The 14,161-nt window shown below is 39.7% G+C and overlaps 1 protein-coding gene across 1 annotated transcript; it reads left to right on the top strand.

Moving 5' to 3' along the window:
- The first annotated feature begins 3,735 nt into the window (after positions 1–3,735).
- On the top strand, positions 3,736–12,539 carry cmasa (cytidine monophosphate N-acetylneuraminic acid synthetase a). Its single transcript, XM_084545759.1, has 8 exons — positions 3,736–4,216; positions 6,363–6,508; positions 7,145–7,300; positions 8,827–8,963; positions 9,134–9,228; positions 9,543–9,714; positions 9,801–9,966; positions 11,003–12,539. The coding sequence occupies exons 1-8, from the start codon at positions 4,005–4,007 to the stop codon at positions 11,212–11,214; spliced, it is 1,296 nt and encodes a 431-aa protein (XP_084401885.1). The 5' UTR covers positions 3,736–4,004; the 3' UTR covers positions 11,215–12,539.
- The last annotated feature ends 1,622 nt before the right edge of the window (positions 12,540–14,161 follow it).

Genomic DNA, 14,161 nt, shown 5'->3' with positions numbered 1-14,161 from the left:
CGGATCTTGTTGGGTTCAAATAGTGTAGTCTGGCAACAGTGTTTATTACTACTATACAGGACTTCACATGACACAGTCTCGAGTATCATTAGAAGGTAGTAAATACCTTTGAATGCTGGACTTTGAACTTGTCGTTGGTCTTTATATACAGTCGTAGCTATAAACAGATCCGCTTGCTGGTTTACAACTGTACCTCTTCAGCCACCTTTCTCGGGTAGATTCTCGGTGTTAACCCAATTCCTACGCGCCGGTTTTTTGACTGACCAACAATCGCTATGAGCACCAGGAAACGAACACGACCAGCGGATGATCCTGTTAAGGGTCGCAGGGTCTGCTGGAGCCTATCCCAGCTGTCATCGGGCGAGAGGCGGGGGTATACCTACCCTGGACAGGTCTCCAGTCTATCGCAGGGCTAACACAGAGACAGACAACCATTCACACTCACACTCACACCTCTGGCCAATTTAGAATCACCAGTTAACCTAACCAGCATGTCTTTGGATGGTGGGAGGAAGCTGGAGTACCCAGACAGAACCCACACGGAGAGACACAGGGAGAACAGGCAAACTCCACACAGAAAGGCCCAGTCGGCCCATGGATTCAAACCTGGGACCTTCTCGCTGTGAGGCATCAGTGCTAAACACCTCGCGACTGTGTCACCTAGAGTCTGCTTTTAGAGGGATTATGGATGGAGAACAAATTTAACATACAATATAAACTGATCAGCATAACATTATGACCACTGACAAGTGAAGTGAATAACACTGATTATCACTTCATTACAGCTCCTGTTAGTGGGCAGGATATAATAGGCAGTGAGTGAATATTTTGTCCTCAAAGTTAATGTGTTAGCAGGAAAAACGCAAATTTGACATGGGCCAAATTGTGATGGCTAGACGACTGGGTCAGAGCATCTCTAAAACTACTGGTCTTGTGGGGTGTCCCCAGTCTGCTGTGGTCAGTATCTATTAAAAGTGGCCCAAGGATAAATAACCAAGATCACTACGGATATCTGCAAATAAGGGACTTTGATGACAAAGAGTTAGAACACAAAAAATGGGATAATCAGGACCATAAGTGGAATCTACAACTCAAACAAATATAGAATAATCTACAATATATGACCACCTAATGGGAGAAGAGGGAACACAACCTCATATGTAAAACTGGAATGGGAAAGAGAGCTAGGTGTGTATATTTCTGAAGATGACTGGCTACATATTTGGAAAACACAACAATCAACTACATCATCACAAACTTGGAGATTATCTATCTGTAGTATTGTAGTATTTGCAGTGTTCCTGTATTTGCAGTATTTCTATATTTGCTGTTGTTGGTAGATAGATAGATAGATAGATAGATACTTTATTGTTCCCGAGGGAAATTCAAGCATCCAGTAGCAGTAACATACATTGAACATACAATACAAACACTATATAAAAAATAGAAAGTAACTAGAAATAAAATGTTTATACAACTATAAACTATGTTAAAAATATAAAGTTACCTGTTAAAAATATAAAGTGACCAGTAGAGGTAGAAGTTTTTTTTGTTTTGTTTTTTTATAAATAATTTTTTTTTATAAATAACAGCAGTATTTGCTGCTGCTGTATTGAGTATTTACTGGTAAGCTACTGTGAGTATTTACTGGTGTTGCTGTATATGCTGGTGTTGTGAATATTTGCTGTTCTATTTGTAGTGCATTTCTGTAGTTGCCGTTGTCGTTTTTGTATTTCCATCGCACATGTTGTCAAACTGATGAGGACGTTTTTTTAATTAGCTTGAGCTGCAGGGGGCAGTAGTGTTCCCAGTAGCGACCAAAGAACCAGAAGAAGAAGAAAAACCGCCCCTCGATCCAGCAGGCGGATCTTGTTGGGTTCAAATAGTGTAGTCTGGCAACAGTGTTTATTACTACTATACAGGACTTCACATGACACAGTCTCGAGTATCATTAGAAGGTAGTAAATACCTTTGAATGCTGGACTTTGAACTTGTCGTTGGTCTTTATATACAGTCGTAGCTATAAACAGATCCGCTTGCTGGTTTACAACTGTACCTCTTCAGCCACCTTTCTCGGGTAGATTCTCGGTGTTAACCCAATTCCTACGCGCCGGTTTTTTGACTGACCAACAATCGCTATGAGCACCAGGAAACGAACACGACCAGCGGATGATCCTGTTAAGGGTCGCAGGGTCTGCTGGAGCCTATCCCAGCTGTCATCGGGCGAGAGGCGGGGGTATACCTACCCTGGACAGGTCTCCAGTCTATCGCAGGGCTAACACAGAGACAGACAACCATTCACACTCACACTCACACCTCTGGCCAATTTAGAATCACCAGTTAACCTAACCAGCATGTCTTTGGATGGTGGGAGGAAGCTGGAGTACCCAGACAGAACCCACACGGAGAGACACAGGGAGAACAGGCAAACTCCACACAGAAAGGCCCAGTCGGCCCATGGATTCAAACCTGGGACCTTCTCGCTGTGAGGCATCAGTGCTAAACACCTCGCGACTGTGTCACCTAGAGTCTGCTTTTAGAGGGATTATGGATGGAGAACAAATTTAACATACAATATAAACTGATCAGCATAACATTATGACCACTGACAAGTGAAGTGAATAACACTGATTATCACTTCATTACAGCTCCTGTTAGTGGGCAGGATATAATAGGCAGTGAGTGAATATTTTGTCCTCAAAGTTAATGTGTTAGCAGGAAAAACGCAAATTTGACATGGGCCAAATTGTGATGGCTAGACGACTGGGTCAGAGCATCTCTAAAACTACTGGTCTTGTGGGGTGTCCCCAGTCTGCTGTGGTCAGTATCTATTAAAAGTGGCCCAAGGATAAATAACCAAGATCACTACGGATATCTGCAAATAAGGGACTTTGATGACAAAGAGTTAGAACACAAAAAATGGGATAATCAGGACCATAAGTGGAATCTACAACTCAAACAAATATAGAATAATCTACAATATATGACCACCTAATGGGAGAAGAGGGAACACAACCTCATATGTAAAACTGGAATGGGAAAGAGAGCTAGGTGTGTATATTTCTGAAGATGACTGGCTACATATTTGGAAAACACAACAATCAACTACATCATCACAAACTTGGAGATTATCTATCTGTAGTATTGTAGTATTTGCAGTGTTCCTGTATTTGCAGTATTTCTATATTTGCTGTTGTTGGTAGATAGATAGATAGATAGATAGATACTTTATTGTTCCCGAGGGAAATTCAAGCATCCAGTAGCAGTAACATACATTGAACATACAATACAAACACTATATAAAAAATAGAAAGTAACTAGAAATAAAATGTTTACACAACTATAAACTATGTTAAAAATATAAAGTTACCTGTTAAAAATATAAAGTGACCAGTAGAGGTAGAAGTTTTTTTTGTTTTGTTTTTTTATAAATATTTTTTTTTTTATAAATAACAGCAGTATTTGCTGCTGCTGTATTGAGTATTTACTGGTAGGCTACTGTGAGTATTTACTGGTGTTGCTGTATATGCTGGTGTTGTGAATATTTGCTGTTCTATTTGTAGTGCATTTCTGTAGTTGCCGTTGTCGTTTTTGTATTTCCATCGCACATGTTGTCAAACTGATGAGGACGTTTTTTTTTAATTAGCTTGAGCTGCAGGGGGCAGTAGTGTTCCCAGTAGCGACCAAAGAACCAGAAGAAGAAGAAAAACCGCCCCTCGATCCAGCAGGCAGATCTTGTTGGGTTCAAATAGTGCAGTCTGGCAACAGTGTTTATTACTACTATACAGGACTTCACATGACACAGTCTCGAGTATCATTAGAAGGTAGTAAATACCTTTGAATGCTGGACTTTGAACTTGTCGTTGGTCTTTATATGCAGTCGTAGCTATAAACAGATCCGCTTGCTGGTTTACAACTGTACCTCTCCAGCCACCTTTCTCGGGTAGATTCTCGGTGTTAACCCAATTCCTACGCGCCCGATTTTTGACTGACCAACAATCGCTATGAGCACCAGGAAACGAACACGACCAGCGGATGATGCCGTACCTGTCGGCTCCAAGAAGACGCGGCAGCCTGGAGGTAGACACGTAGCGGCGTTGATTTTAGCGAGAGGCGGCAGCAAAGGAATCAAGCTGAAGAACATCAAGATGCTGGCCGGGGTGCCCCTCATTGGATGGGTGCTGAGGGCTGCCTTGGACACCGAGATGTTTGACAGGTAGCCTGCGTGGATTTGTTTCGCGTGTAAGAAATACTGCTGCGAGGAGAAGCTATATTTAGGGCTTGAGCTAGGGTGACGTGTACTTGGGGGGTTGTTGAATACATGACCTTAGGGTCGTATTGGCCCTAGGTAGGGTGCTAACATGTGACCGTAGGGTCCCAGAGCTGCAGTGTTAAAGATATTCCTGTAAAAAAACAACAGCAGCTGTTAAATTAATGGTATTTTGCTGCTGTTGAAAAGTACTGTTTATTACCGTCTTTTCAATAACAGCATGAAACTGTTATTTTCCACATTTACTGTCATTTGCAGGCAAATGTAACATTTCAAGTACGGTATTCTAGTTTGAAGACAAATAATATAGCTTCAAATTTACCTCGTGTCTCTTTATTATAAGATAAACACTTCTCAGAGAACAAATCAAAGCCCGAAGATTTAGGTCAAAACTAAAATGTCAGCCATGTAAGAATGGAAAACACCTCATAAATTCAAGCCAAAATTAAAACGTAAGTGGGAAGTGCAGAACAAAGCTCAAGGTCAGTACTGTAACTGCCATGCAAATAATGCCTCACTGAGTGAATTGCTGAACAGGTGGCTACCAGAAAACATGCTGCTGGGAGATGGAATATGTCCGTTTGTGCATGTGTGTAGATGAGTGGTTTCAGAATCCTGCTATTATGAAATCCTACTCAAAGACCATTTATTTTTTTTGGAGACTGATGGTTGACAGGCGTTTTTAAGGACAACCTTCCTCGTCTGCTTTGATGGCTCATCCAGCCTTGGTCTCTCTCTCAAGGATGTATTCTGAGGAAGAGCCTGAAGAAAGAATGTGTGTTAGGATTTAGTGTGGAAAAAAAAGAATTCTCAAAATTTCTCAGCATACTTTCACTAATAGAAAAAGAAGAGAGATCCGAGGCACTCAAAAAAGATGCATATAAAAACTTTTATTAGACCTCTCTTCTTTTTCTATATCTGGAATCCCTGCACCGAAGAGCACCAAAAAGGATTTACACCTTGCAGCACTCCAAACAGACCTGTTTTTCTGACTATACTTTCACTAATATTGACTCAACAGTACAGACAAACACAAAAGTACACATTAGTTACTCACATTAGCAGACACACACACTTAATGTTTTGTTGGTAATTACAACTAAGGGTAACTAAGCTGGCAGTGCAATATTAGCAACCAAGATGAAAGACCATACCGCAACTCTATATTAAACTTGAAATCAAGAAACGTACAGATCTGTATTTTAAAGTAGTCTAGCTAACGTTAGCAGTATACACTGAGTCCAGTGTAATATAAGAGCTGTTAACATTAATCCAAGTCTAGGTAGAATGACTCAGTCTGACAACGATCCAGTTAAGAAAAACTATTTTCCTTTGCAGACAAGCAAAATAAAATTGGTACTCACTAATTAGTTCACAATATGGAGATGGAGATGGATAAATAATCACCACTTGAACATGTGTGAACATGTGTTAAACTATGGTTTTCTTTCCTTTGAGCCGTCAATACTGTAAAACGCTGTTATGTATGATCTCACTAACTCATTTTTACAGTAATGCCCTGCATTTAAGTATAACATGATTATACTGTTCATATTTCAATGTAAATTTACAGCAATTTCTAATATTGTGCGTTTCTAACCACCACTATGAAACACCTCAGGTGGGACTCTAACCTTTGGTTTACAGCTTGCTCAAGTGAATCTTAATGTAATGTTCATCTGGGAAAGGGTTCTTGCATTTATGTTGATGTTACATACATACCATCACCTAAACGTTGTTATACACCAAGAATGCTATGACTTCCACGATAGACTAAGGTGGACCAAGAAGTCATTTAGAATTGAACAAGAGTTGGGTATAATGTATTCAAGAAAAGCCAGCAAATCCAGTTGCCTTTGTTTTATCATTGTTTCTTTGTATAGTTATATAAATATATGTTGCTAGTCTGTTCATCTTTACAGACATTTTTTTTAACCAGACATGGTTTGTGTCAAGTTTCAAATTAGACTGATATGTTTTTAATACTTTCTGACCTTTTTATAATTGTTGGATTGATCACAAAAGTAGCTCAGGCTTTTGGAGCCTGCTTTAAATAGTAATAACACTAATAAAACCTTATTTTTTTTTTCAGTGTGTGGGTATCGACTGACCACAACGACATTGAGAAAGTGGCTAAGACCTTTCCTACAGTCCAGGTGCATCGAAGAAGTACAGAAGTCTCCAAAGATTCTTCTTCATCTCTGGAAACCATTCAGGAGTTCCTTGATAAACACCCAGGTAGGCCAGCCACAGCAGCAGCACAGGATGTGACTCATATAAACTAGAGGTGGGACTTGATTAAACAAAAAAACAATATTTGCACCAAAAAGCAACATTTTTCAGTTTAAATGGATTTTAGTGGACGACTATACCAAATAACAGACACAGACATGAATATTGTAAACTGAAGCTCTTTTAATGTCTGGAAAAATGCATTTAATTGCATTTCAATTCAAAACAGTAGAAAAAGAAAACTGAACAGACTTACAGTTAAAGTGACATTTTAAGTACCTTAAGTACTTTTTTTTATAGAACAGTGCTGACTTTAAACAAAAAAACAGTTTGGGCTGCCGACACGTCGTGTCCATACTCGGACCGGGACTGCTAGCGCTAACAGCTCCGGCGGTTTCTGTGGTCACTGCAACATGCTTTGTGCTTAGATGGCACCATTGGGTTGAAGTGCTTCGGTGGTATGCAAACTGTTTTTGTTTTTTGTTTTTTCCACAATTTGCATATACCCCCTCTTTTATCTAGGCTTAAATCAGGTAGTTATTTTTAAATAGAATTTGCCTTCCATCAGTCCTACCAACGTGCTTTCATCCAATTCCACCATTTGGTAGCTGGTACCATTTTTAAAGAGCTTTATTTTCTCAGAGGTGGACGTGGTATGTAACATCCAGGCTACGTCCCCGTGCCTCCATCCGCACCACGTCAAGGAGGCCTTAGAGATGATTACGGTGCAAGGCTTCGATTCGGTCTTCGCTGTTGTCAGAAGGCACCAGTTCCGCTGGCAGGAGATCAAAAAAGGAGGTAAGTGAACAGAAGTACACATCCTCTTATCTTTTGCAGACTTATTCCAATTACCTCAGTAAAATGTTAATTTTATTTGGGTACATATTTGATTATTCATTTAACAATCAATGGCCGACATTCGATAATGGAGATTGTTAGCACACCATGCTTTTCTCTGAAAACAGCAGGACAGGTTATTTAACTTTATTGTCCATTGTGTCTTAACACAACATCGTTACACTTCATGCTCATCGAGGTATGTCTTAACATGCACAGTCACTGCTGTTGATATTTTAATATTACAGATTGAGTAATAAAAGGGTGTGTATTTGTATTATATCCAGGAACCCAAAAAGCTGCTGTGTCACAACAACTTCAGATAACCTGATATTGTGTTCCTGTGTATAAAGTAATGGAGTAAAACCAGAGAGTCCGACTTAAAGGGGATTTTAAATACACAGAAATTGTACTGAATTGAATTGTATACAGTATAGATGCATTTAAGTTTGGACAGATTTGGTGATGTCAGAAGCAACATTTAAATGAGGTCAAAAGCCACCAAAGTTTTTAGTAATGCTGCTGTTTTTCTGAATTGATTTTAGTCCACAAGGTTCAAATTCAAGTCGACTCAATATCAATTAATATTTTGGTTTTGAAACAATCCTAGTTGTGAAAGATTTGGTTGTCAGCCCTCAAGAGATTTCTGATATATCCACAATATTTAACCTCTGGTTTTACATCTTTCATCATGCATTTGCTTTTGTGTAGCTCTTCTCTGCCGTCACACTTTTTTAATTAAAGTTAGCTTTCAGGCCTGAGCTTCTGTCATGTTTTGGATCTCCCTAGGATGTCGACTAATGCAGGATTTCATGAATCAATATTAGCTCTTTCAAAGCAGTGAAAGCGAGTTTATAATAATAATAATAATTCATACTCTATTGAGCTCACATGAGGACATTGAATCCATATCCATTCATTGACACAGTATTATGTACAGTCAGGAGTCGGTTGCTGCCACTTTTGTGCCGCGCCCTTTTGTGCTGTGCCCTTTATTGCCGCACCCTATTGTGCCGTGTCACGCTCTCTTGTGCGTAATTTGGATGTTTGTTCAAGGCATCTTTAATTTAAAGAGCTAAAAAAAAAAAAAAACAAGTCTCTAAACAAGTAGAAGAGAACTAAACGAGGTTATTTTGTAGGCGAAGAAGAAGAAGTTGTTTACAGCGGTCAATGATTTTGATTTTGTTTGAAAAATCTTCTCTGTTAAAACAGTCGACATACATGGCTTTGGAACAATATTCAGATGTACTTTTAGGCTTTATGACACAAGGTACGGTATGTCATCTGAATTTCTCCCTGAGCGTTTGTCTAGTGAGGATGGAGGATCATCAGGTTTATTTAGTGTAATATAAAAATGAAACAACAGGTGTTTCCAGTTTTCGTTCCTGGTTTCAAAAGCAAACTTGAAATACGGGAAAGTGCATGGACCGTTTGTTGTTTCGTAAGGTTTGTTTTTTTAAACGGTTTCTTAACCCTCTTCCTCCCAGCTGATGAGGTAACAAAGCCGTTGAACCTGGATCCAGCCAATCGTCCGCGGCGTCAGGACTGGAATGGGGAGCTGTGTGAGAACGGCTCCTTTTACATCACCAGCAGGGACCTCCTTCTGAAACATGGACTTATGCAGGTAATCGAGCAGCATGCTTGATTTAGTCTTTCATGGTACTGCTATTTCGTCCTCCTAAAAGGGTTTATCATGTACCTCGTGACACTACATGTGATCAGCGGGGAGTTTGCAGTACAGCAAGAATGGGTGCGTGAAAAGTTTGTGTGATGGTATTTTTTCTGTTTCTCCAGGGTGGTAAGCTTGCTTATTATGAGATGCTGCCAGAGTACAGCGTGGACATAGACGTGGACATCGACTGGCCTGTGGCAGAGCAAAGGGTTCTCAGGTGAGACACACACAAATATATTTTTCAGTTGACGCGCAATCAATTAAATGCTTCCCACCTTTTGATGCTATTCTTCTGTTATTTCACATAACAGCTAATCTTTCACTAAAAAGTGATTTGAGTCTATATACTTATGTCCTCATTCTTCTAACATTGTTTGGATTAAAAAAAATAAAATCCAGACCAGTCTGTTTTTCTGTCTCTGTGTATATAGTGCCGAATCAAAAATGAAAAGAGATGGTTTTGATAATCTGCATAAAGATATTTGTTCATTCCATTTCCATTTGTAATCTGGTCTGTACTTCTTCCAACAGGTATGGTTACTTTGGTCGTGCGACGCCAGAGGTGGTTCGCCTCATGTTCTGCAACGTTTCTGGATGTTTAACGGACGGAAAGATCTTCATTTCCGCGTCTGGAGAGGAGATGGTATCTGTCAACACCAGAGACAAGAATAGCGTCACCATGCTGCAGGAAGAGCAAGTGGAGGTTGGAGATTTTACCGCAACAAGATAATTATATGGCCCATCTCACATACACACACTCACACAGTACCCTTTGTGTTGCTTCAACAGGTCGTGCTATTGACCTCCAGGGATGACCCTGTGGTCCAGTCATTGGCTGACATGCTGGCCAAAAGGTTTGGTTGCCAGGTCAAGCAGGTGGGAGCAGATCCGCGGAAAGATTTGGAGCCAATCATGACAGAGAAGAAGCTGGAATGGAAGGATGTGGCATACATGGGTAAAGACTGTCAAGATTAGTGCTAACAGTCAATTAATATCCAAATACATTTGGCCTTTGGCCTTTGTTTGTTTTTGGAACAAAACAAGCAGTTAGATGATGCCTCACTTTCTTTTCTTCTAGTTAGCATAGCTTAGCGTAAAGAATAAATGTTCAGACACAGCAAATCAACATCAAACAACTGCCAGCAACGATGGCCAACTGTGAAGTTGTCTGACATGGCCTGTCTCTGCCCAAAAAGTTGCACTTGAACACACCACAGAGAATACAGCCTACAGCGAGCTGGTATATATGTTCTACTCTCTTCATACCAGCAGGTGGCAGTAGTCTGTATTCATCATTCAGAAGGGGAAACAGGAAGAGCTACTATTAGCTGGGAAGCTAGGTAGCTAGGAAGCGCTACAAATGTAGTACAGTTGTACAAAGCTGACCTCTCCTGAATCATGCTGATCAATTGGTCTACATTTTATTCATTCTTTATTATCGAGTGGTTGTGAAAATATTTGTGGTTTGAATGTTCAAGGAAAATGAGAAGGGTTTTTGTGTGACCTTAGAACTTTGTCGTTTTGTTAATTTTGTCATTTACATTTTTCTTTTCGTGCAATCAAGCTGAACAACCAGTCAGAGATATCTCTCTGACTGACTCGTCCCGCCAACGATTTGACATTCAATTGGCGGAAAAGTCGTCTACGGGGCAGACTAGTGTGGGACAAGTCACCAAAACTATGGTTACAGACCCTGCCTCCCAGTTTCCAGCAATTATGCTGAAATAAGCTAAGCTAACCTGCTGCTGGTTAATCTGCACTTGCAGCTTCAGTTGGCCTTTATTTGTGTTCAGTAGAAAAATTAAAGTGAGATAAAGGAACATTTTATCATGACTTATCTATCCAGAGTAACCGGTAAAAACTGTAGAATCATTTGTTAGTTTTTTTTATTATTATTATTATTATTATTTTACAATGCTGTGCAGCTTCCTTTATTTTTGTGGGCTGTGCGGCATATGGCATGTAAATGACTGTTTGTTTTCTCTTCACAGGTAATGATAAAGCAGACGTCTCCTGTCTGAACCTGGCGGGTTTGAGCGCAGTTCCGGGAGACGCTTCAGTGGTAGCCATCAATGCAGCAAAGTACACATGCCACAGTGTTGGGGGAGCGGGAGCCGTCAGAGAGTTTGCTGAACACATTCTCCTCCTGAAGGAAAAGGCCAAGTCTCAGAGGAAGCAGAGCAGTGTCGACTGCAACAACTAGTAATTTGTCATGAATATTTGCAACTCTCTCTTGCGACTTCTCAAACACGTTTTAGAGTTATTGTGATTTACGCTTATATAACAAAACCAATCAAACAATGCATATCTATATTAGAAATGTCACATATTCAAAAAGATGTAGTGTTTATAGTTATTTTAATCCATCTAAGTCTAAAATAAATATGCATTTCAGATAACGTAATTAGGGATGTACAATACAGCTCCAATACAGCCATACCTATGGCTGCATTGGAGCTGTATTGTACATCCCTAATTACAGTTTACTCTGGTACTCCACCTATACTCAGAGAATCCAGGGTAACAAGCTGTAACCAATGTTAGCTGCGCAAGTACTTGGTGTCAGTAGGTGACTGTAATGCTGTTCCAAGATGGATTACCATCTGCTGATAAAGACAAAATATTAATGAGAAGAAGGAAGGTAGGTTAGATATAATTTATGGATATAATATGCTTCTAATTGGACATTTCAACAGTTTACTTCAGCCTAAACCCGTCTAGAAGACACTCAGATGCAATACTAACCTTACTCTTCTCCTGCTCCATTTTCTTGCGATGTTATCTGAGATGCATATTTATTTCACAGTTCGATGGATTAAAATAACTATTAAAGTGACATATTTTTGAATATGGCAACAAAGCAAAGGAGGTCACCAGCTAGTTACTCAACTTCTAAAACCAGCACACTATTCGGGAAACTGCTGTCACTCTTTGAAAATGGGAACACTAAAAGCAAATCTGTGAAGCATGTGGAATGATATTTTTCTGAAACTGTTTGTTCACTTTCTTCCTGATACTTGATAAATCTTCCATGCCAATACAGCTATCAGCCTGCTAACTCAGGTTAAAGACCTAAGGTTTATGGGGGTTATGAGCTTGGCTGCTTCACACCTTGAAGCCTTAACTACCTGTAAAACTGAGTTAGTGTTCCTATGATTGAACAGATGAACAGATTGGTATATGGTGTGGTAATTTTTCTTTCCTGTCCATATGTTAAGCTTAGCTATCGTTTTTACCAGACCTTATCATCTCACTCAGAAAAAGCGCTGTGGTAAACTTCTTCCTTCTCTAAACTTGGCTTTGGCTTAATGGTGCAATTTAACTTGCTGGTTTTATTTAATGATTGTGATATCAAGTTATTTTGTTATTTGATCAATGTTCAATTATGTTTTTTATCTTTGGAAAGACAAAGCTTTGTTGCCTTCCAACAAAACCTTGCAAGGGCACAAGAGGTACAAATGATTAGACATCCGTCACACAGTGGTTTTATTGAAGTTTATTTAATGAATAAACCTGATCAGTCTTGAATCAATCGTCATCATGCATCATTTACCTTGTGTTTCAGTGTCTCAACTAAATTGTACTTCCTAAATAGAGGAGGAAATGATCTGGTTAAACCACTTGTTTGCTTAAACAAAAAAGGATAAATATGCTTATGAAAAGATGTCAATCTCAAAAGGTACTCCATCAGATAGACCTCTAGTAAGGCAGTGTTTTAAAAGTTCAAATGGACTCAACATTCTAAGACTGCAAGTGCCTTGCAAAATTCATCTTACATGTTGATTTCGATGAACTTTGGAGCCCTTTGTTTCATCTGGATAGTGTCAACATCCTAAAGATCAGACGGTTATTTGGAGAATTGCAAATAATGTAGATCAAACTTTGAGATGCGTGTCATGATCTTGGCACAGTGTTCATGGCGTGTTTGATTTTAATTGAGGAAAGGTGCCAACACTTCTCAGCGCTGCTCGCCCAGTTCTGCCATGTCATACAAGTTGGCTTTGAGGACACCCACGTCTACAAACAACACCCCATAATGGCAAAGTGAAAAAAGTTTTGAGATTTTTATAAATTTATTAAAAATAAAAAACTGAGAAATCACATTGACATAAGTATTCACAGCCTTTGCTCTTTACTTTGTTGATGCATCTTTGGCAGCAATTACAGCCTCAAGTCTTTTTGAATATGAGAATAGAATAGAATGTCTTTATTTGTCATTGTGGTACAACGAAATTAAGGTGGGCTGAGGTCCCCCTTTAGGTCCAGTAAAAATAAAATAAAATATAAATAATAAGGTAAGGAATGTAAGAGAAACTAGAATAAAAAAAAATATGTACAAAACTATAAGACTATAGACACTGGCATGACATAACAACTGTTAATGCAACATGAAGTTATTGCACTTGTTTGAGAGAACTTATTGCACATATTACACATATGAAAGTTATAAGTTGCACATACGAAATAATTGCACACAGGTATTGCACATTACTACGGGAGTTATTCACTTCATTTCTTTAGTGTTTGAGTTGTTCAGTGCGATTATGGCTCTCGCATAGAAGCCATTCCTCAGTCTATTAATACTGGCCTTCAGAGTTCATTACCATCTACCAGATAGTAGCAGTTCAAAGACTGAGTGTCCAGGGTGGGTTGTGTCCTTTATTATCGCCTGGGCCTTCCTCAGGCAGCGGGAGTTGTATAGATCCTGTAAAGAGGGGATGGGGCAGCTGATGATCCTCTGGGCTGTGGTGACGACCCTCTGGAGCGCCTTCATGTCTGCTGCAGTGCAACTGGAAAACCACAAGCAGATACAGTAAGTGAGGATGCTCTCTATGGAGCACATAGCCACAAACTTGGCACACCTATAGTTTTGCCCATTCCTCTTTGCAGCCTCCCTCAAGCTCTTTCGAGCTGGACGGGAAGTGTCGGTGCACAGCCATTTTCAGATCTCTCCAGAAATGTTCAATCAGATTCAAGTCTGGGCTCTGGCTGGGACACTCAAGGACATTCACAGAGTTGTCCTGAAGCCACTCCTTTGATATCTTGACTGTGTGCTTAGGCCTAAGGGTCATTGTCCTGCTGAAAGGTTTTCATCCAGGATGTCTCTCTAGATTGCTGCATTCATTTTTCCCTCTATCCCGACTAGCCTC

This window comes from Chelon labrosus (genome assembly GCF_963514085.1).
Source record: "Chelon labrosus genome assembly, chromosome: 1".
Taxonomy (NCBI): domain Eukaryota; kingdom Metazoa; phylum Chordata; class Actinopteri; order Mugiliformes; family Mugilidae; genus Chelon; species Chelon labrosus.
Note: the sequence above shows the minus strand (reverse complement) of the source record. Positions and strands in the feature narration are given on the sequence as shown.

What these genes read in the sequence shown, in the direction of transcription:
- cmasa (XM_084545759.1), top strand. Translation starts at nt 4,005, where the DNA reads ATGAGCACCAGGAAACGAACACGACCAGCGGATGATGCCGTACCTGTC. An exon ending in GTTCCTTGATAAACACCCAG is followed by an intron (nt 6,509 to 7,144) that starts GTAGGCCAGCCA and finishes TTATTTTCTCAG; the next exon opens with AGGTGGACGTGGTATGTAAC. An exon ending in GCAGGAGATCAAAAAAGGAG is followed by an intron (nt 7,301 to 8,826) that starts GTAAGTGAACAG and finishes TCTTCCTCCCAG; the next exon opens with CTGATGAGGTAACAAAGCCG.